At 40.1% G+C, this 24,517-nt stretch overlaps 1 protein-coding gene across 25 annotated transcripts in view; it reads right to left on the bottom strand.

Moving 5' to 3' along the window:
- The window catches only part of NRXN3 (neurexin 3), a 1,626,608-nt gene that overhangs the window by 1,137,951 nt on the left and 464,140 nt on the right, over positions 1-24,517 (bottom strand). For all 25 annotated transcript variants that reach the window (XM_042468184.1, XM_042468325.1, XM_042468193.1 and 22 more), the window contains 2 exons: positions 9,327-9,765; positions 1,632-2,015 (listed from right to left, as the gene is read on the bottom strand). In XM_042468184.1, the coding sequence (XP_042324118.1) occupies positions 1,632-2,015; positions 9,327-9,765 (823 nt within the window). The remainder of the gene's footprint in view (positions 1-1,631; positions 2,016-9,326; positions 9,766-24,517) is intronic.

Raw genomic sequence — 24,517 nt, 5'->3', positions numbered from 1 at the left:
ATAGATAGCATAGATGTCCAAAAAGACAAATATATGACCAAATCCAGTCAGACTATTGAACTTTGGAAATACATGAAGACATATCTCATTAGAAAAGATGTGAATACTTGGTAAGGTGTACGGCAGTATGAAAAGAGGAAGACTGCACTACAGGTGGAATGATTCAGTCAAGGAACACATGGCCCTGAGTTTGCAAGATAAGAGCAAGGCTGTTGATAACAGGGTGACTAGGAGATCTTTTATTCATAGGTTTATATCCATAAAACTAGTTAGTCTTAACGGTGCTGCTACATTTCTTCCCTCTTCCTCTTTTTTATGCAGCAGCACGGCTATTTTGTTCATAGGATTGCCATAAGTCGAAGTCGACTTGATGACATCTAATAACAACAGACGGACTCCTAGAATTTCACACAATTTTATGAGCTAAAGGTTAAAGAAAACAAGTTCTTTTTTGACTTTTATTCTCATTCAGTCACTTACACATTCATGTGATCAGGCTATGCTACAAAGTTATTCAGGGGATTGTGGGGAGGGCACTAAGAGATTTTGCTAAGAGTTCATATCTGAAGTCTAGTGAGAACCTTTCAGATAAATCCTAAAGTTCATTCTAATACTAATAAAAATTGAGAAATTTGCCTCAAAACAAACAAATGGGAGAATTCTAATTTCTTTAATAGAGAGAATTTCAGCCATAGGTCAGGGTTTTGTATTTTTTTAAAAAAAAAAAACCACCCCCCCCCCCCCCAACAACAAAACAGACCCTAATCCTCTCACTCAATTTATTCTGAGCACGGCAGCAGGCACCACGCAGCGATGACAATTAATGGCACTGTCTGGAATTTGAACAGTGTTTCGATTAAGTGTCTTACATTTGCAATGTTCCTTCTCATTTGGCCATGAATGGCTATGTCTCCTGGCTGGCCACACTGGCAATATTGGTTCCACAAATATCTCCTATACCTTTATTTAAGCTAATCATCAGAAGAGAGTATGAGAAATGTGGTGTGACATCCATCGTATCCATGCCTTTCTCTTACAGATTTGCCTTTGGCAAATCAGTCCAATTTCAGTCCACCTTGATTATTCCAAGGCAGACACTCAGAGATATAAAAAGACATAAAGAATGTTCTCATGAGTGCTGAAAACAAACCCACTACAATTCCTGCAAATGCCATTATGGAAATATCTAGTATGTGACTCAAGAAATACATTGTAAAAGTTATGCCCCACAATCCTTTTCTCTCAGAAAGCAGGGGAAGCATTTTGAGAAACAAATGACTATATTTATATTCTGGATCAAACTTGGTATATGCACAGCCTTGATGCCCATCTCATGTACACTTACCATGTACAACTTAATGCCTACCTTGTGTATACTTAATGACATGCACAACCTTGATGCCTCTGTCGCATACACTTAACACCATACACAGTCTTGATGCCCCTCTTGTATAATTAATACTATGAGACCCTTAATACTAATAGAAGCTACTGGCTAGTAGTTTGAACTACTTTTCTGCTTTGTAACTGCACTGTGGTGTAAAATGCAGTGGATTAAGTTTGTATGCACATAATACATTGGAGTCAACATTCCACTCTAGGCCAAATATCTCTCTGGATTCTGGACTTACCCCGCTCACATGTCCTTCCCCAGTATCCAGTCCCAGTGCAATCACAGATGAAACGGTTCCAGCCATCTTTGCAGACAGCACTGTTTTTACAGGGATAGCTATCACATTGTTTGGAGTTGACCCGAATGCAGGATGATTTGACACCAGCAGCATTCTGCTGTTCTGCCAGCTGCCGGATGTTTTTGCTCCGCCCATCAATGAAGAGGTCTCGGATGCAGCCCACATAGCCATAGTTCAACATGGCTGTCCAGAGCTCAGTAGGGAGGACAAGTCCTGCCCGGTTTTCAGGTAGTCCTCCAAGATACATGTCTCCTTCCAGATCCAGGATCTCACTCTCCCCACTAGCAGTGAATGGTGTCCGTCTGCTGTTTACTGATATGGTACCTGAAAGAAAGAAATCACATTAAGCACTAGTCCCAATAGTAAACCAAATCAAGTTTCTGCATATTTTGAATCCTGGTGAAAAGTCTTTAGTTCAGGAGACCTGAAGACTATAGTCAGGACAGAACCTTAAAACAGGAAGAGTGTGTCCTAAAGTGCTTTGCTGTCCTTTACCAAACTTATCAAGTGATATATTCTCAGAATAATAATAATGATAAACTAGAAGACTTATGAAGGGCATCTAACCCAATCCGCTGCAATGATGCAGGAACTTCAACAATCTATTTTTATATATGGCCTTGGAAGGTCCTACATCAACAATCTAGCTGCCTGGTGTCAGGAGATTTGGGCAGAAAAGCAAATGATTTCTCTTGATTTACAAAAGATGTGTTTTGTTGCAGTGCATAGATTTTGACAGTGTATCCACTGATAGCAATTGTAATTTATTGCACACATTGTATGAGAAGCATGTATCTTGCCATTATTAAAATTATAATGAAGCACAAAGAATGTAAAGAGGGGGAAAGTCCAGACCTCAGTGGGAGAACAAATGGTACATATGCAGTCTCAATTATACCACAAGAGGAAGGTACATTTTAGCTTTCTGTACTAGGCTCAGAACAAGAGAGGTGCACCTCTGCTTATGACTACTGCATTATGGGTGGGGAAGGAGACCTATCTTCATCTTCATCCTACATTTGATCTCACAAACTAGTATTGCTTTTTAGACAACACTCAGAATCTCCTAGCTAACATGAATACTGGCTGGCTAGTGATGCTGGCTGGTAGGCTTTGGATGTTGTAGTAAGTGAAATAATACACATTACAGTCTAAACCAGGGATAGCGAACCTATGCCCTTCAGTTGGTCTTAAGCTTCTACTCCTATCAGTACCAGTCAGCATGGCAAATGATCATGAAATCATACTCCAAAAATTATTTAGAGGACCATTGGTTCTCCCCTCAGGCCCCATTCCAGGGTCTTTAAGCATTTGAAATAGAAAGCAAACATAAGAGTTACGGATTTAAAAGGGAACAAAACCTGGTTCACAAGTAGGTGCACTTTTTGGCCTTTCTATGGCACAAGAGACTAGCATGAGAAAAAAATACTCCCTAAAACTAGATGCCCAATTGGGCTGACGAGAAAGCCCAGAATTATGAATAAATACCCTAAAATGGCACAAATACCCTAAAAAAGACACTACATCATGTCTGATCTTGGAAGCTAACTAAGCATGGTCAATTCTTGTCAGTACTTGTATGGGAGAGTGCCAATAAATACCAGGTGCTGTAGGCAATACAGTCATCCCTCCATATTTGCAGCTTTTATATTTGCGGATTTGATTATTCACGGATTTCATTAATATATTCTCTCTAGGACTGTCTAGGTCCTCCAGTGCAACTCTGTGGTCAACTTTAACTAAAAGTTGCACTGAAAGACCATTTGTAGCTACTCCAGTGCCATTCTATGGTCAGTGTATGTTGGACATTGACCACAGAGTTGCACTGGAGGACCTAGAGATTCCTAGAGAGGTGTCCTCACAGGTAAAAACAGTGTTTTTGTTATTTGCGGTTTTTTCCATATTCACAGGGGTCTTGTTCCTCTAACCCTAGCGAATATGGAGGGACAACTGTATTTCAGAGGAAGTAACTGGCAATTCCTTGCCTAAGACAACCCTATGAAATTCATGTGGTCACCATATGTTACAAGTAACATGCACACACATACACACAAAAAACACAAACAGTAGAGGAATATCTGCATGCCTTCTTCCCTGCAGCCTGTGTGTGTGTAAGAATCATAGAAGCATAGAGTTTGAAGAGACCACAAGGGCCATCCACTCCAACCCCCTGCCATGTGGGAAATCTCAATCAAAGCATCCCTGACGGATGGCCAACAAGCCTCTGTTTAAAGACCTCCAGGGAAGGAGACTCCAGCACACTTGAAGGGAGTGTGTTTCACTGTTGAACAGCCCTTACTGTCAGGAAGTTCCTCCTAATGTTGAGGTGGAATCTCTTTTCCTGCAGCTTGCTTCCATTGCTCCATGTCCTGTTCTCTGGAGCAGCAGAAAACAATTTGCTCAATACGACAGCCCTTCAAATATTTAAATAGGGCTCTTCTCCAGGCTAAACATACCCAGTTCCCTAAGTCGTTTCTCATAGGGCATGTTTTCCAGACCCTTCATTTCCATTTTTGTCACCTTCCTTCCAACATGCTCCAGTTTCTCAACATCCTTTTTGAACTGTGGTGCCCAGAACTGGACACAGTATTCTAGATGGGGCCTGACTAGAGCAGAATATAGTGGTACTATTACTTCCCTTGATCTAGATACTATACTTCTATTGATGCAGCCTAAAATCGCATTGGCCTTTTTAGCTGCTGCATCATGCTGTTGATTCATGTTCAACTTGTGATCTACTAGAACTTCTAGATTCCTTTCACACATAGTCTCACTAAGCCAGGTGTCTCCATCCTATATCTATGCATTTCATTTTTCCGTCCTAAGTGCAGTACTTTAAATGTCTGTGTTGTGTGCCTTCAAATAGTTTGTGATTTATGGTAACCCTAAGGTGATCCTAACATGGGGTTTTCTTGGCAAGATTTGTTCAGAGGAAGTTTGCCATCACTCTCTCCCCTGAGGGTGAGAGTGGGTGACTTGCCTAAGGTCACCAGTGAGTTTCATGGCTGAGCAGGAATCCAGAGTCGTAGTCCAATGGTCAAACCATCAACTAAATTCATACTACACTTCTCATATCTTGAGAGATGGAAGAAGGAGCCAATCATAAGGTAGGTAATCTTGGAAGTAGCAATGCAATGGGGAAAAACAGCCAAGTCAATGGGTGAAAAAGCAATTGTACCCTAGAAGAGGAGCTAATTTATTTCTCCCTTGCTTTCCCCCCATTTAATTATGCTCAGTTCTGTTTTCTCCTAGTAGAGGTTGCCTCTTTGCCTTCTTTGGAAAAAAAATTTTTTCCCCTTTTTTGAATAAGCCCTCCCTTGGAGGTTCAAGTCACACCAAACGTTGATTTCTTTCTGACAACAAGCTAAAACATAGCTTTTTAAATTAAACCCTTCAGGGTCTAATTTATTTCAAGTACGCATGTATATGGATTTAAACTGTTGCAGTATTTAATCTGATTTTAACTGTTAACTGCAACATTTAATGTGTTTTCACTATGTTCGAAGTATTTATGCTTAATCTGGAAATGTTTTAAATTGTTTATATTGCATGCTGCCCTGAAACTCTGTGAGAAGGAGCAAGATAGAAATGTTTAAATAAATAAATAATACAGATTGGTGGCCATTTAGGTGGAACTATGTAACAAACTTTCTTATTTTCTCTGTCATGATTTTGGAGTTAATCATTATTTGATTTTTTTTTTTAATACTGGCACAGTTCATTTCAATGTGGCCCAAATCCAATTACTTGTTCCAACCAGAGTAACAGTCGAAGCAACTGTTAATGTTAAAATAACACATATAAATCAATGTGAAGTCAAAGGCTTTCCTGGCTGGCATCCATAGATTTTGTGGGTTTTTCGGGCTATGTGGCCATGTTCTAGAAGAATTTCTTCCTAACGTTTTGCCAGCATCTGTGGCTGGCATCTTCAGAGATGCAAGCATTCTTTGAAGATGCCAGCCACAGATGCTGGTGAAACGTCAGGAAGAAACAGGAAGAACATGGCCACATAGTCTTAAAAACCCACAAAAAACTATACATATAAAATCACATTGAGTAAGTGGGACTACTCTCACTGGGAACATTAATAGGCCAGTGTTTACTGCTCATTTCACTGTGGCCAACATTCAACTGCTGGTCCCAGATAGAATGGGTCCACTGAATCAACCAATAAATGAGGAAAGAAATCAATGTTTGTATTAATCTTATTGATTCAGTGTATCATTACTGCCATCTGGGTCTAGCAATTAGGTTCAGGACAGAGGTAAGCTTCAGTAAGTGTTGAACTGTTGTTTAACTTTCAGTAAACTTTGCGTGAAACAGTCATCCTGTTGTTTTCTTTATCACTAGTCTGTAGCTTTCATAACTGAAAATTGTCAAGGGGGGGGGGGATAGACACATTTTGATGTTGCCTGCAGATAAAAATGGGACAAGTTATCACCTCTTTATTGTTGTGTGCCTTCAAGTCATTTCCAATTTTTGACAATCCTAAAGTGACCCTATCATAACATTTTCTAAGTAGATGATGAAGGTGTAGCGTCCTCCATTAATTATTATTGGAACAATCACATTTAAAAGTCCATTATCTTTGAAATGGAAGCCTTCAAGCACAAGTATGGCTTTTCCAATGAAATCAATAAAAGTGGTAAAATAATCTGGATTCAGCACTCAATCCATACATAGTCCAGTAATTAAATTTTGTTTTATTTGATAAAAGTTAGGCTTGTGCTGAATTCACCTAAGCCAAATGCGATTTCATGGGCCATAATCTTATACCCACTTATGTAGGAGTAAATGCCATTAAACTTAATGAGACTTGCTTACAAAATAGGCCTACATTCAGTCCTTCTCATCCTCTGGGGTTAGGGGTGCAGGATCCCCGCAAAAGTGGAAAACATGTGAATAACTCTATGACCCCAAAACAATATTTAACACACATACAAAGTACTATCTGCAGATTCATCCCATCATGGATGCCTTTGAGGTGATGGGGTACCTTCGCAAAACAGGAGGCTGATAGCAGGGCTTGCTACTGCCTCTGCTGCTGCCCTAAAGCATTTTTAATAGGGACTTATAAGCTATGCCCCATATTAAGTTCTGCAAGCCTTGCAGTCTATTAAAAAAGATATTAGGGCTGCAGGTGAGATAGCTGCAAATAATCTGTTAATAAACAGATCTGCAAAAGTCAAAACCACAAATGTGGAAGGCCAACTGTATATAAGATTGCATTATAAAATGCTCTACTTTGGCTGTATTCTGCCCAGTGTCTTTTCTATTTCTCATACTATACATTGTTGTTCAGAGGCCAAATGTATACCACATGTGTAAACAAAGCTGCAAGTGCTAATAAAGGCTTCTTGTTGAATTTATCCTTGCATGTTAATTAAATGTAGGCCAACTTGAAAAAAAAATCAATTATTAGCTTACTTATTTTCATTCTAGTAAAATTCTGCCATTCATGCCAACAAGTACAAGTGATGTGAAACTGCTAAGATTAAAGCCTACCAGGGTGGATGATCAAAACACAAATTCCTTAAAAAAACAGTCCTCTGAGGCTTGTTCTCCTAACAAGGGAAACTTGGTGACTGCACTATTCCTTAAAGGCACATTATTTTGAAAATGCTGAACCATCTGGTAACCTGTACTACTCCCTCTGGAGCTTCCCTCAAAACTGGTGATATATTAATGAAGTATTATGTACTTTCTATTCTTGTAAGAAGAGCTAGACCTCACTGTAAATCTGTAACAAAAAATTATCTGCAGAAGCATGTGTTCAGACTAACAATGGGCAAGTTACAACCCCAATCAGCCTGTCCATGAAATGATTTTATTTGTCTTCAGAGGACAACAAACAGCTATTTTTTGAGCTCATTCACAAATTCAGTGTTCTTGTATGCTTCTAGAATATAATCAGAAATATAACACAACTTTTGGGTGTCCTTGCTTCTTTCACAACAGGATAGGAACTATGTGGGCCTCCAGCTGTTGTTGAACTGCAACTCCCAACAACCCTAGTCAGCATAGCCAACGGTGATGATTTGCAGTTCAACAACATTTGGAGGACTCCTACTTTTCAAACCTGACAAATCATTCCATTAGATAAGTTTTTTGTGGGGTTTTTGGTGGGTTTTTCAGGCCATGTGGCCATGTTCTAGAAGAGTTTATTCCTGATGTTTCACCAGCATCTGTGGCTGGCATCTTTCTCTGAGGATGCCTACCCATATCCCACCCATTAATGGTGTTGTCATGAAAGGAAGAGGGATTGGAGTTCCACAGCAAAAAAATACCATTTGGTGGAATAAAAGGTGGTCATTAATGGATTATTTCCAGCATGGAAAAATGCACATTTCTGATGGTGCAACAATGGAACAATACCAGGACACCAATAATGTCATGGAGTAGGGCATGACTGCTGGTGGTGTTCCTGAGTCACTATGTCACCACCGCACCATAATCTAATAAACCCCTAAGTCTACAAAAGCTTATATTACAACTTCTTTCACACAGTTAGTCTCAAAGGTCCTACAAGATCCCTTTGCATTCTGATATTCCAGACTAACACAGCTATATCTCTGAATCCAACATTGTATGGTACTGCTGCTGAGGGTAGTGTTACTCTTGTATGTGGTATCTGCACTATACATGTGAACATCACCTTGATGGGCTGTGTAATATATGTGACATTAGGAGAGAGGCTTTGCTGTGTGCTTTCACTCCTTACTTGTGTAATTAAGTTTTGAACAATCCAAAAGGTGCTGTATTGTCACCAGATTTCACTTACAACAAAACCCAGGGGGGAAAAAGGCTCAGGTTCTTTCTGACATGAAATGCAACAGTAAAAAAAATCGGTATTAAATAAAATTTTGTGTCATAACTTCCTCTGCAAAATTCCAGTCTATATTGAAGTCCTTAACTACAATGTTTTCTTTCACAGGTGCAATAAATTACAGGAATATTATTTAGTTATTCCTTATGACACATTCAGTTTCTGAATTAAGCAGTACTGGATCATGTGAAAATTTGCTTTGGTATTTGTTGTAGCTATAGATATAAAGAAATTTTGCAAAGCTTAGGTCCTCAGTGAGAAAGCATGTCTTGACACATCATGACACTCAAGTGAGGAAATGATCAATTGCCATGTGACCTTTTGCATTTTAAAGATAAAGGTAAACCTTGTCCCCTTTGACAAGATTGTCTAGTCATGTCTGACTTCTCCGTTACTAAGCTGAAGGAGCCAGTATTGTCAAAGATGACTCCATAGTCATGTGGCTAACATGACTGCATGTTTGTGTAAAAAAAAAAAGGGGGGGTGCACAGAACTCAGAGCTTGGGAATCATTTAGTGTCTTTCCCTTCACCACAAAGGTTCTTTGAATCGTAGGTATCTTCCCCCTTGCTGCAAAGTCCCCAAATTTGAAAAAATATATTTTAAAAAATGATCAAAAACACTTGTAATTTCACCCAGCACAGTGAAAACCTTTTGAAATTTTTCATTCTTGGAAGCAAGAAAAATAAGCAAGGATCTATATTCCTACTTATATCAAAGCTCCTTTCACCTGGATCTTCCAGTGCCTGAATTTCTGCATAAAGGGGGAAAAGATGTTTCTACAGTTGCTACAGATCCCCCCCTTCATACCTGATCTTCCATCTCTCTGAATATCAACATGATACCATTCTCCATCATTAGCTTTTCTTTGAGTGGCCTTCACTTTGACAGTTCCAGAACCCATGTCAAGAAGAAGGTAGAGATTCCCATCTAAGAGTTCCACTGCAAAAAAGTCAACTTTGGTGTTCTTCTGACTTCTGGAATCTTTCCTTTCCTGGGGTTTACCATGGGTGAAAAGGATAAGACCATTGGGTTCTGTGGTACGGAAGTCAAAAGAGATAGAACCCATCCGCTTAGTGTTCCACTTAGGGAGGCTAATGTAAGCTTCAGGTGTCTCAAAGTTGATGGGGTCCAGTGTAGCTACATTCTCGCACGTGAACTTTACCTCCCCATAGATTTTCATTTTTGTGTCACCAATCCTTGCCAAGCGAGATAGCTCCAGACGGATGTCATTATTCTTATAAACAACCTGTCAGGGACAAAAGAATACACCATACATCAATCCCCCAAAATAAGCACACTTCAGAAAGAAGCTCCCAAAGACATTTTTGGGATCAAGCTGAATCTATATGCAGCTCTAGATTCAAAGTATTTCAATAATTTGCATTCTTTACCAACATGACAGCGCTACAGAAATAAAAGAGAATATTCAGTGCTATCCATCTATGAAATTCCAACTACACAAGAAAGTTCTACAGCAAAATATAGGACTATTCAGAGAAATCCAAGTATTCAGTGACAATTTCAGGTTTTGGTGTACCTTTGGACAGTGTGATTTCAGTGATCACTCAGTTCCTGAGTGGGCCCAGCTCCTTTTTCCTAATGCCAAATGTTGTGCATTCTTCTTCTGGGACCAATTCAGATGACCACATAGAAAATCAAGCAAACAGAAGCTGTTCTTTCCTCTCTTTGATTTTGTCACTGCTTCCTCATTCAGAGAAGGCAGGTGACCAAGCAGCAAAGTGAGGAAGAGGACCAATGTTGGAAGTTCCAGAGACCCCTGCCTAGGCATGGGCCTTGGCAAATGCCTGATACTTCTGTTCTCCAGCACTGGCCCTGAAGTCATTTTACCAGGCCTAGAAGCCTAGAAGAATGCAACCTAGGCTGCAGTTCTCATTACTATGAAAAATAAAGGATGAAGACAAAATGCAGATTACATCTGAGAGTGATTACATACCCTCCAAATCTCACAGATGAAATATGGGACACATGTGGCTGAGCAACATCAGATTGCAGTAAAGATGATAAAAGTTATTGATGCAGAAAAAACAAACTAGCTAAGAGAGCCTATATCACTTTGCTTTTGCCTGAGTCTACTGGGGAGAGTGAGACTTCAACCCTTCTTCTGCACTCCCTGCTGCTGAGTTAATTGAGTGGAAGCACTTTGAACTCAGTTTGCAGCAAGTGAAGCAAGTTGAAGACAAGGGGGGAAGTAGGAGGAACAAAGAGAAACTGAAATATCTGAAAAGGAGTTGAAAATGTAGGACAACGGAGATTAATTGGGAGTGTCCTTGCCAAATCAGGACATTTGGAGAGTATGTATTATTTCTCTGTATCTGTTTCCAGATCTTGGGAGATTTGCTGGAGACAACCAGAAATAGTGTTAGAGCAATCTCAAACAGGATTGTGAACTGTTAAGCATCTTGGCTCTGTCCCAATCTAAGTCCCTTCGCCAGAAAGAGAAAGTAGGCTTGTGATATTAAACTACAGCTATGTGAGACTGAGAGGTAGAAATTTGTTTTTCTCTATGGGACATGTTCTATCATCTCAATAAAAACAAGAGCAAATGCATTATTTTTCCCCATTCAAGGACGTTTATATCAATACAAAAGCTGAATCCAGTGCACTAAAAAGAACAAGCAGAAAAGCTATGTACTGGTTCTATTTTATTATTTAGGAAAAGGTGATCAAGCAATGCAATTACACAAAAACCATAATTTGCTTTGCTTAAGTCAGGATGGGCTGTGCAATCTGCATGCAGACCCTAGACCCCATCTTTGTGGCCCCTCAAGCCCTCACCATTCCAGATACTCCCCTCCCATGAGTTAAGAGACTCACAGATAATCAAGCCCCATTGAAATGAATGACACATGCACCACTGGAGCACGCACCATTCACCTCAATGGCAGGTCATCCCTCCGTGGATCGTCAAGTCCACAGATTTCAAGTCCATGACTTGGAGGGGTGACTGTATTCAGACTTGCTGTGGTAGAGACTGTGGCCCACAAGAAAAGTGTCTAGGAGGAATTGTCCCCGGCTCCTCATGCAGTTTCCTACACCAGGGTTAAGACAATAAGCAAGAGAGTAATATTCTAATATACAAAATGGGGCTTAAATATCTATGGTTGAATTGTATATCAATAAATTCAAACAAAGATTCTCCATGTTTTTTCACAACTAAAAATAAAGGAGAAAATGTATCCTAGAATATTATTTATTCTTGCATGTAAGAATAATGTAAAATTTGCACCCATAAACATATAGCAGCCACTCCATAGGGTACAGAGGAAAAACTACAATGCACCCAAGACTTATTCTAACAAAAATTAGATTTTTGTGCAGAAAATGCTGTTTTTTGGACACACACAAAATCATGTGTATTTTTGACAAAAAATAACTCCCAAACTGCAAACATCCTCATCGATCAAGAAATTTCAAGAATCCTCTTTTTCATCTAGGATTCAAATAGTTACGAATATTCTTGCCATCCCTATGGCATAAAAAGAAACAGATACTGAGGGAAGAAAAGCAACTAATGAAACAACAAGGCAACCTTCCCATGCCTCAAATGGTTCAATGCTGAATGGCAACATGCTGAATGGCAACAGGCTGCTGTGTGTCTGTTGGTGGAAGGATTAAAGAGAGGTTGCAATAGAACATCCCATGAGAGGGAATGCTTGGCTAGAAAATTGAACAGATCACAGTAATGTTTTGTTACAGCCTGGTATTGCCTTGAGCTTTAGAATACCAAATCAATCGAAGAATATATTTGATTTCCTGTTCTCTCATGGGAACTAGATATAAGGATGGGCATATCCATTTCACTTTCTGTAACTGTTTGAATTTTTATTTTCAAGCAAGGTTTGTTCTCCCTTGTTTCTGAGTAAGTTTTCATGCAATCCTTATATTTGATACATAAATGAATCCCACTTAGCTGAAGGGAGCTTACCCTCAAGTAAAACTACACAGGAATGCAGGCTACTCCTATGATAACTTTATTCAGAGGTCTATTCCACTAAATTCAGTTCTGCAGGTGTGTGCAGTATTAAATGTTTAGTTCATTTGGGCGGCAGTTCTATATACATTTAACTGGGAATCCAAAGGGACTTAGTAAGTCTTATTAGCCTTTATGAAATTTGTGACAGGCAAATCTGTCAGTTTTGTTTCTTCTCATGTTCAAAGCTCATGAATTTTGGTAAATTCTGATAAAACTATCAAAATTCTACCCCATCAAATGGGATAGTCCTCTGAATAACCAGATGTAATCCTGATCACATTTATATGAGAGCAATCCCTCTTAAACACAGTGGAATTTACTCATTGAGCTTTGGGTTGTTCACAACATGTACTCCTCTGAATTTCTACTTGGGTACAAATAATGTGGTTTATTTACAAGTAAACACACAAAAGATCCAGTTATTAGGAGCAGACTTGACTATGGATCTTTGATCACTAAACACAAATAGGAAGCTGAGGAATAAAGAACAAAAAGAAAACAGCCAGAAAGTACCATAATGATTTTCCTCTGTTTCTTACATGAAGGGTATTGAGAAACCATAACATGATGCAGACAAGAGGACAATATCGTATCATGCTTTGTTTCAAATGCCTTGCTAGTGTGCATCACTTAAATAATCTCACCTCTGCTATCAAGTTTTGATTTTGACTCAACAAAAAGAAAATCATTTCTAATCAGAGTGCTTTGCCCTGTAACTATCCAAAGTGCCTCTCTGCAATCAGTTGGAAGATCCAGAGAGAAAAAGTAGCACATTTGGTAGCCAGTATACATTTTACTTCACGTTTAGCAGAATTAAGAAGGAAACATCAATGTGGGCCTGAGCACAATGATGCACTGGTTCCCTTGGGCAACGCCCAGAGGTAATTAAATAGATTGCCACTAGATGTCCCCCTTGCCTGGCACTGGGCATCCAAATAGCTGATCACTAGCAGTGGTAGATGTCTTTTTTTCATGATAGGCTATAATCAAGGGACACTTTCTTTAAAAAAAACATTATTTTTAATTTATCCCTTTTGTTGAGGGTAAAAAATGTTTCGGAGTCCCTTTTGAATGGGCCCACTTCTTTCCCACTGTTACCAATGCCCATTTAATGGATCTCGTCCCCTGGGAGCAATCTGCATCACTGCCTAGAAGAAAAGAAAGAAGAAGCCCACAATTCCTTCTCCTACTTTCTCTTGTCAGTGGTTTCACACATTCAGAGAGTGCAGGTAAACAGGTAGCAGCAGGAGGAGGACTGGGGAGGCAGAGGCAGCAGCAGCTCTTTGGGCCAAATGGTGTCTGATGCCCAGCAGCGCCAACCCAGGGTGACCAGAGAATCCTCCTTTTACCAGACATGTCCTACAATTCAGTCTTCATAGAATCAGAGAGTTGGAAGAGACCACAAGGGCCATCCAGTCCAACCCCCTGCCATGCAGGAACTCTCAAAGGGGTTGAACTGGATGGCCCTTGTGGTCTCTTCCAACTCTATGATTCTATGATTCTAAGGACATTTTAACAAATATAAGTTCATCAGCAAAAATATGGTTGAGTACATAATGAAATACAGTATATGTAATATATGAAATGAATGTATATTTAGCTTTTATATGGTTGTGTACTCCATTTCTCTTGAGTGTTCTACATTTTGATGTATCATGTCTTCCTTTGAGGTTATGACATCTGGCCACCCTGTGCCAACCCCATAATGACTTGGTTCATAGGAAAAATGAGAATCTATTATTTCAGCTGTTAACCTTCAAGCTTTTCAAGAACAGATTCCTTTCAAATGCAGTCCTACCATTGGGAAGACAGCATCCCAGGTGTCACTGGACAGATTGGCAAATCCCCCCTCCCAAGGTGGAGACAGAGCTTTGATCTTGGATCTCTGACTTCCTCCTCCTTGTCCCATGAAAAGATCTGCACCTTTCAACTATGATGTTGGAAAGGAGAGAACTGAGGGCATGGTGAAGGCAAAACAAAAGAAGCTCTACATCTGCATGCCTCTGAGCACTTCAATACATCTCCAATACACAACTTGGCCAAAGTGAGATGAGCACTGCACCCACTTAGTTTCTTTCCAGCTCTGATTTTTATTTGAGTTGAAGAAATACTCCCACCTCTCTCCAACTCACATATATTCTGTTGGCAGAGACAGAGTTCTCTTACTCCCTGGTGTCAGGAATACTGTCATAGGTTTAGTTAGTTGGGGAGAAATATTAGCCTATGAACAGTTGGCTGAAATAGATAGCATACTAGCAAATGCTGAAAGTGACTATTCTATACGCTCTGTGTAAATGCTCAAACCAAATCATCATTAAGTTGAACAATGTCCGTGGCTATCTGTGTAGTGGTGAGCCAAATGACTCCCGACATTCCTCTACCATACTCATAGACCACTAAAAGAGTGGGCTGATTTGCCACACTTGGAATAGCTGTAGGAGAAGCAACCATAAGACAGAATTTGCCACTCTTACAGTAACAGATCTACCAGCCACCCCTGAAGAATACACTGGAAAGAGTGCTGCTGCCACTACAAGACACAAACATCGGGACAGGAATGCTGCAAGATGTCTCAGCAGAGAGGAAAGCAAAGAAGGGAGGGGAGGGAAGCTGTTTCTTTTGCCCACTGTTTAAAAAGCTCTAACTACCCACTTTGTATCAATAAAGCTCTCTGTTTCAGGGATGAGAACATACTTGAAATCAGAAAATGTTAGTGTTACACAGTGCAGCAGAGAAGTTTACTATTGATGATTGTGATTTGGAATCTCCATGCTTAATAGCAGTATTCCACTGAATACTATCTGATCTTAGTGGAGGAGACAAAAAAAATCCTGCCCATAATCACTTCATTTTGGGCAAACAAATCAATGAAGCAGGAGGGAGAGGCACCTTACAAAATAGGAGAGGCTCGTTGGCTTTTTCTCCTTCCCAGGCTGAAGTAAGAAAATACATTACCAGTGGTGGCACTGTAGTGGACCTGACTGAAATCAAAGGTTTCTTTCAAGTAAACTCAGGCCGTCTGTAGAACAGTGGCTTTGGCTTCTGAGGGTTTGTCCGCTCAACTATTCTTATGATAGCACAGGGGGATAGGTGCTTCTACTAAGTAACAGCAGTAGCAGTTTATTCTGCAGTTTATTCTGCACCCCAGAGTGGACACCCCAATCAAACTTAACACCTCAAATTTAGCACTAGCAAGCCCATTGTGAAGCTGCAGCAGCCAGAAGAGAGCTATAGTTCCTTTGTGCCCCATGTTTTTCTCTTATGACTTGAGACATGGCAGTGCAGCAGCAGGCTTTCACCCTGATTTGTGTGATTAAAGGTTGATGAAAATGTTATCTTTTATACTGCTGCCACAGTAAAGCACTTCCACTGAATTGCCACAAAGAGTCTGGGAACCAAGCAGGAGGCTGACATGAAACACAAACACACACACAGTGGCAAGTAATATCTTTCATACCTAGTAACAAACCTCTGCTGTAGCATGGACAGGGCTGGAAGGAGAGAACTGTTTAGATATGGGGCCCAGATGGTCCAATGCACTAGAATAAAGTGGATTTCTCCTATCTTCAAGGGAGCTGTTTGCTGCATGCTACATCAACCCACTTCCCCAAAGAATGCCCTCCTCCCTTAGGGATGGGATCAGGAAAGAGGAGGAATCAAGAGTGCAAGTAGAATGAAGGCATGTATCCTACCTGCAGTAGACTCAAATCTAAACAGAGAGATTCATATCATTGACTCAGGATTAAATAGTCTGTCTGTCTCTGTGTAGAGAGAACTTGTAGTACATCATTACATATACAAAAGAACAATACATGTTGCCAGATCTGTTGCTTAAACTGGCACCATGAAAGGACTTGGGAGCGAAAAACTCTTATTAGGGCACATTCAGAGTGATTTAAAAATCCCAGTTTTTGTTCCTGTTCTTTCCAAATTTATACTAGGTTAAAATAACAGGACCTGGGGAGCTGGTATAAAAAAAATCTAAAAAAATACCTGAACATTGGGAAAATACCTAAACACTGGGAATTTTTAGGCATTAGGTATCTGATTGTACTAGGAGCTGGCAGACAATATTTTGAGATAAAGAAAATGAGTATGGATCTCCAAAAGAAAATTGGAAAGAACAGGAACAAAATTTGGGAGTTTATGGTTCCAGAAGTCAATCTGGATGTGCCCTTAAATGGAGGGGTATTCTTTAACTCAAACTGGCTGTTCTAATTGTATGTTCTTGTCCATAGTGAATGCTCTGTTCAGATGACTGAGGCTCTTAACCACTGGAGGAAACACTCCCAAGCTTAATTTGGTTGCTCCAGTATCCAATGAACTCCCCTGAAATCTCTGTATCAGGAAGCAATCGGGAAATGGCCAGCAGTCTATAGAGAAAAAGTATGTGAAAGTGGTAGGAGATTAAAGCTGCTGAAATGATCCTGTGATATTTTCTTTCATTCATTCATAGGAAGATAAAAAGCTACTATACACTGAGTCAGACCATTGGTTTGTCTAGGCCAGTAATGTTGACACGACTGGCCGCAACACTCCAAGGTTTCAGGCAAGATTTTTTTTTCCAGTTCTGAGATGCCAAAGATTAAACCTGGGACTTTATGAACATAAAGCACATGCTCTACCACTGAACTATAGCTCCTCCTTTTATGAACAATTCCACTTTGATCAAAGTACATTAGAAAATAAGAGTCAAATTAAAGAATGATGACCTAATTCTGAATTAGGATTCAGGTGGATGCATACCTGAGGAGCTATTCATAGAATCATAGAATCGGAGAGCTGGAAGAGAACACAAGCGCCATTCAGTCCAACCTCCTGCCATGCAGGAATTCTCAATCAAAGCATCCCCAACAGATGGCCATCAAGCCTCTGTTTAAAGACCTCCAAGGAAGGAGACTCCACTACACTCCGAGGGAGTGTGTTCCACTGTCAATCAGCCCTTACTGTCAGGAAGTTCTTCCCAATGTTGAGGTGGAATCTCTTTTGCTGTATCTTGCATCCATTGTATTGGGTCCTGTTCTCTGGAGCAGCAGAAAACAAGCTAGCTCCCTCCTCAACATGACATCCCTTCAAATATTTAAATAAGGCTATCATATCACCTCTTAACCTTCTCTTCTCCAGGCTAAACATCCCCAGCTCCCTGAGTCGTTCCTCATAGGACATGGTTTCCAGACCCGTCACCATTTTAGTTGCCCTCCTTTGGACAAGCTCCAGTTTCTCAATGTCCTTTTTGAATTGTGGCGCCCAGAACTGGACACAATATTCCAGGTGGAGCCTGACCAAAGCAGAATAGAGTGGCACTATTACTTCCCTTGATCTAGACACTATACTTTTATTGATGCAGCCTAAAATTGCATTGGCTTTTTTAGTTGCTGCATCACACTGTTGGCTTGTATTCAATTTGTGGTCCACTTGGACTCCTAGATCCCTTTCACATGTAGTCCCATTCAGCCAGGTGTCCCCCATCCTATATGTGTGCATTTTACTTTTCCACCCTAAGTGCAGTGCCTTACGTTTCTCCGTTTGAATTTCATTTTGTTGGCTTTGGCCCAGCTTTCTAGTCTATTCAAGTCATTTTGAATTTTGATCCTGTCCTCTGGGGTATTAGCTACTCCTCCTAATTTGGTGTCATCTGCAAATTTGATACGCATGCCCCTAATTCTGTCATCCAAGTCATTGATAAAGATGTTGAATAGCACTGGGCCCAGGACAGACCCCTGTGGGACCCCACTGGTCACTTCTCTCCAGGATGAAAAGGAGCCATTGTTGAGCACTTTTGGGTTTGGTCAGTCAGCCAATTACAAATCCATGTAACAGTTGCCTTGTCTAGTCCACATTTTTCAAGCTTGTTTGCAAGAATATCATGGGGAACCTTGTCAAAGGTTGGTTTACTATATGTTTACTAAAACAAATAATTCATTTTCTTGACCAATCTTTTTGTTTGTTGCAATTGCTACTATGGTTGATTTCCAATGCTTGGAAAAGTTCCTTCACTGCACTACAACTTCCAGAATCCAACTGGATGGATATCTGCCCTGTGGTGAGTTTAGTATCTTGGTCAGTTTATTGTTAGTTACTACATAGAATGCCTGCATGAACTTTAATGATCTCAGTGCTATTTGTGGTGAGGGGCACTGCTGAAAATTGGAAGAGGTGACTATGAGGGATGGCTATACAAGATGGTAAATTCTAGATGTAGCCCAAAAAGCAATTTTTCCAAATTGTGTTGTTTTGTTCATTGCTGATGCAAAGAGAATAAGAAATAAAACTATGTTTGTCTAAAAGAACTTCTTAGTATCTCAATTCAGTAACCTTCCTGTATATAATGAGAGGCAGAGGTACTGAAATGGAAGTGAGTGCAGTGCTTTCACCTAGCTGCTGTAGCTTCCCCGGATCATTAGTACCATCAGGTTTTCCACGACCATGAAAAATTAGCTGTATCCTGAATACCTGGTGCTGGGCAATGAACTCTCGGCTGGGTTCTTCTTTCATTGGATTTCACTTAACCAAAGCAAGCAATGAGAGTCCAGGCTAATCCCAGAGAAGATGTTTTATTTAAACACCGACAGTTCTTAACCAAGATTCACAGCTAACTGCCGAGAGCTAAGTGGATTCTTTTTGTATCTAAATTTACAGCACAATACACTGGAAAAATAGCTACTGCTGAGCCACTTTGTTTTTGTAATGTAGAAACACCAAAGAGCTATATGAAGCTGATATGATGCTGGATTTTTGTCTTGACTGACACTTCAGAAAGTAACAATTTCATCATGACTCAATGGTATTGACATAGATTTCTGAAGAGAAACTGCTGTACTGTATACTAAAGTATGTCAAACAGCATTTAAATATTAAAGTTTTATTGTGCAAAGATTTACCAACAGAAGACATTTATTTTAATAGCATAATGCCCAGGTGATAAGCTAGTAGGGCCAGAGGGAGGCAAATTAATACCATATCCATCACGGAGTGTGTTTCTTCATTGTTCCTCCTTGTTGACGAAGATTGGTGGCAGGGCCAGGAAAACTCACCCGCAGATCGGATTGGCATGCCAAGTTCTATTAACTCATACAGCCAAGAGGTGCGAAACTGGCTGTAGAGATAACGTGCACCTTCAAGTTGTCTGTAGATGAATGGCAATATCATGAATTTCATAGGATTTTCTTAGGCAAAGAATACCCACGGGTGGTTTTGCCAGTTCCTTCCTCTGAAATATAACCTACAGCACCTGGCATTTGTTGGTGGTTTCCCATCCAAGTACTAACCAAGGCTGACCCTGCTAAACATCCAAGACCAGAGAGGATTGGCTGCCATTGGGGTATTTTGGTCTTCTCATAGAGATGATTACCCATACTGAATTTAACATCTAGGCTAGTTTAGCATTACAGTGAATATCTTTAATCTGTTCAGTACTACTCATGCTGGGTGTGACCTCTGGATAATAGAAGACGTTATTACCAGTACTGGCCTTCCTGTTAGGTAGAGTCAGATACCTTTTTCAGGGAGCGGGAAGATACCTGAAGCAACAGGGAGGGGAGGTTCATCATTATCACCCCACTATGAGGCCTACTATCCCCCCAGAGAATGTTATTGGCTTACCTAGCCAATATATACATCTCCACAACTTGTCAGATCCCAAAAGCTTGATTCTGAAGAGAGTCTCTACAGAGCATGCACACCCATGCTTTAGTAACAAAAATAATGGTGGTGGTAGGAGTAATGCGCAGTAGCACTTCAGGCCATTGCTGTCTTATACACCTCTGTTTATTTGGACTGCTGTTTGCACAATTGCTACTGTTCCCTTTGTCACACACACACACAAAAAGAATATCTTCTTCTCCAAAAGGCAAGAAACCATGTGAAGAACAACGTAGATCCATAACTGATTCCTTCTGACCCATCTAAGAACTGGAAAGAGAGGCATAGGGCTTAAGTTATCTCTCCCCTGACCCAACAGACTGTCTGATTTTCCACTGCCTAGCCAGCAGAGCAATCTCAAATAAAATAAAATAAAACAAAACACTGTTTTTCCCTAGTTTGGTTTTCCAGGCCTCTCAGTGCATAATACCTCATCAGCAGGACTGAAGAGTCCAACAGCCCCACCAGAGCATGTCTCGGCTGCAAGTGACACATCCCATTAATCATTCGGTCTGCTCTGGAATCTGTGCTCACAGAGCATGAGCTCAGATTCCTTATGAGGAATAATATAGCAGTCTTTTAGAGTGCAAAGCAGAGGAGGCTGTCCATGATGCTGCTATGTGACCATGAGACCTTAGGGGAAATCAGTATCTCTCAAGAATCTCAGCGGTGACAATATGAGTGGTGGGGACAGGATCAGTCAGTGGCAAACCTGAGCAAAATATTTGATTATCAACCATGGAATAATGAGAGCAGACAAAGAATTTTGGTTTAAATAAAGGCCACATTATTTGACCCATATGCTATTTTGTTTTTGTTGAATTTGGAAAGGAGCAAGAGGGGGAAGCAACCTGATGTGGATCCAGCTGAGGCCCAGATGGGGAAAAAAACCCCAGCCTTCCTTTAAACACCTAAGACCCAAGGGCAATCCAACAATTTGGTTGCTCTTTGGTCAGCCACTGGCTGAAAGGTAAAGTGAGATCCCGGCACTCTCTAAGTGATAGCAAATTCCGAGGTTAGCCTCAAGAATAGACTTCTTCACCAACACCTCAGGTCTCAGGAGGCCATTCCAAGAGTGTGCCAAGGGGTACACTGAACTCATATATTCTCCCTCCACTACCTGTCATTGACAGCCTATTCTGAGTAACCTCTCTTAGCCAATCATGAAAATCCCTCAGATACAATATGGGGTAGGAAACAACAACAACAACAAAAAAACAGGGTAAAGGGAGAACATTTCTATCCAGCCCTGAAGCAACCAGCAAAGCTCATACTACACTGGAGGTGAGAGGGTGGTGCAAAGGGAAAATGCAAAGAAAGTTCATTGAAGAGGTGGCCTGGTTCCACCCCCATCATGTGTAGTATTTTGTCACATAGTGCCATATGCGATAACCTCTGGTCGCTTTCCCTGTAGTCCATCAAACAGACACCTTCCTCTGCAGTATCATTCACCATGACGGTACAGGTACATAAACTGCACAGACAGACAAGTATATATGTTTCAAGTGCATATTGTAATTGGCTCTGGACTTCCAAGATAGTGTAAGAGACATAACTTTTCTTTTTTAAATTAAAAAAAAACATGAACCAGAAGCACCTGCTTAGTATCACTGCCTTGTGTTGGGAAGGAAAAAAGAAGCTGGAGTCTGAAACTGGTGTAGCTGGCTGATAGCCATTACTGCCAGCTGGCCAAAACATAAAAAGGCAGATGATTAGATGGTTCTACAAATGCAGCTCTGCCAAACTGATCCTGCAAAAAGCCCTGCTATCCTGGATCTGGACAGCACTCATGTTGACACCTGCAGGACTGGGGCCATAGGACTCACTTTCCACAACATCTATTTCAGAAGCCATTGGGAAATTATTCAAGCGCTCTCTCTCTCTCTCTCTTGGTGTCTCACTGTGTGTAATATTTACTAAAAGGTTTTTTGAAAAACAGAAAAATGATGACTTCCTTTTAAAAAGAAATGTAATTATAATGGCAATTAATTACCAGGGAGAGAGCTTGGAACTATAACTAATTACTTTTTAAAGCAGCTTTGCAAGTAACATTTCATCACACAAGGCTACTTCACTGGGGCCTTTAACAGTGAGTTCACCCCCCCACCACCACCACCCTTTTGCAGTATATTCAGCAACTACATGCATCCATGTTCAAAAAATATTTGCAGAGTGCTTTTTTTAACAAGACAAATGGACTCTGGTGAATTAAATATATATGTGAAATAGTTTATATGCTTTTCAAATATATGTCTAATCTTTTGTGAAGTTACTTCTATTTAATAAGTACTGTAATTCTATTAGCTCAAGAGAAATATGAAAGACTACTGAATTACATGAATTCATGTGAACTGTTTTTGCATTTCACAAAGCATTTAATCAGGGAAAGGGATACAGTTCAGTCACAGGACACAAAACCTCATGCTAGATATTCTGAGTTCAAATCATGATATTCTTATTCCCTATCCAGAACAATATGCCATAGACTCACTCCCCAGCACAGAAGTTGGGAAGCATTCTTGTTACAATGACCGCGGAATCTTTTAAAACTTTTAGGTTCAAAGGGACCTGCATTGATAATGGCCAGGAGCTCCTCTTCCTCCACAAAATAAAAAAAGAAAGAAAGAAAGAAAGAAAGAAAGAAAGAAAGAAAGAAAAGCTATGTCACCATTACAAGTGGCAGTGCCATTCTTTGGCTCTCTAGAGCCATATAACTCCTTAATACTTCCACAAGTGGATGATTTGCATTGTACTTCTAGGAGAACTGTGGGAGAGGATGGCTGTCCCTGCTCCCTTACTTATCTGCTCCCTTACTTATTTGCTAAATGTTAAACAAAGCAGTTAAAGGATTCATCAGCTCATCAAAGGTTTGGAGCTTCTTTAACTTCTCTGAGTCTGCTTCCCATAAAGCACCTGCAAATGTGTTTTAAAAAAAGACCCTATTCTGGACTTTGGATACAGCATTAACTCAAAAATATCACAGAGGTTTTCGGATCCCCCTGTCATAGAAACACCAAAGCAAAAGGGCAGCGTAGATACCAGAGAGTATATACTAATTGTCTGAGGTAGCTCTCTCCTATTTAGTACAAATATTTGTGAACATATGAAAACTTCATGCTTATAGGGATGGATTTGTGTCAGCATGTTGGTGCAGATACATAGTGACACTTGTGACTGTGAACACTACATTTTTCTTCTCAACATCAGCAGTATGCATGCTCACATTTACAGATATTTTACACATATTATTCATATGTGTGTGCTTGTGCTTATGTGCATGCTGACGAAAGCCAATGAGTGCACTACCAAGTTCTTGATACATATTTTCCATTCAGTACATGCCTGCCTACAATTCAGAATTGTGAACTAGTTGATTTGTGCCCATAATGGATGATGTTAGTGCCATTCTCTCCTTGAAATGAATTCATTTTGAGTTTCAACCCACCTCATCTTGAAGATTCAGGGAAGCTATCAATATTTCAAAACAAAACAGAGAAAACAGTAAAAAGTATATTATTATTATTATCATCTTTATTTATAGCCTGCCTTTTCCTGAAGAACAAGGACTTAAGAATAACATTTCAAAGATGAAATATGAGCAACAAGTATCTCAGATGAATCCAAATCCATACCCACATGTTTTTCTGAAACATGTGTTTTTGCACATGGTTTTTTGTAGCCCAAACCATTGTTTCTAGAAAAATACATTACTGGGCAGAATAATTTCCTGAAACACTTCCAACTGTTTTCAGACAAAAAATGCTTAGAAATCTGTGCCGCGGAAAGGCCAGATCAGGGTCGTGGCATGTGGTTGCTGCGGCCCCAGTATGGTGAAGATAGGGGCGGTCTGCAGACCCCCTAAGACGTTGACTATATATTCACCTTGTCTAATTTTCACTAATCCTTCCAGAGCAATAGGCACTGGCCTACAAAACTGAATGCTGTTTAAATATAAAAGCAGCTATTCCTTAAAATGCCATAGCCCATATATGGCTTCTTTCTGATATTATGGGTAGCTAAAATTATCTTCTTCTTATACATAATTTAAATGAAAAGAAACGATGGCAAACTGTTTAAAATAATGGGAGTGAAACAAGGTTTTTGTCAGCTAACATGAGCTTGTTCTTCTGGCCTGGAAGAGCCAATATGCAATAGCCTTAACCCAGGATTTAAACTGAATGATTTTTTTAAAAAAATCAGTGAATATGCTAAAGTCTAGAGTGGTTGCGACAGTGATTCTGTTGAGGAACCTCAAAGCTTTCTTTCAAACTATGTTCAATATTCTCAACAATTTAGCTTAGACAGGCATGTGATTAGACAGCAGAAAGCAAATTCTGCTCCCACTGGTGAAAGCCCCCCCCCC

This window comes from Sceloporus undulatus, chromosome 1 (genome assembly GCF_019175285.1).
Source record: "Sceloporus undulatus isolate JIND9_A2432 ecotype Alabama chromosome 1, SceUnd_v1.1, whole genome shotgun sequence".
In the NCBI taxonomy this organism is placed as follows: Eukaryota; Metazoa; Chordata; class Lepidosauria; order Squamata; family Phrynosomatidae; genus Sceloporus; species Sceloporus undulatus.
Note: the sequence above shows the minus strand (reverse complement) of the source record. Positions and strands in the feature narration are given on the sequence as shown.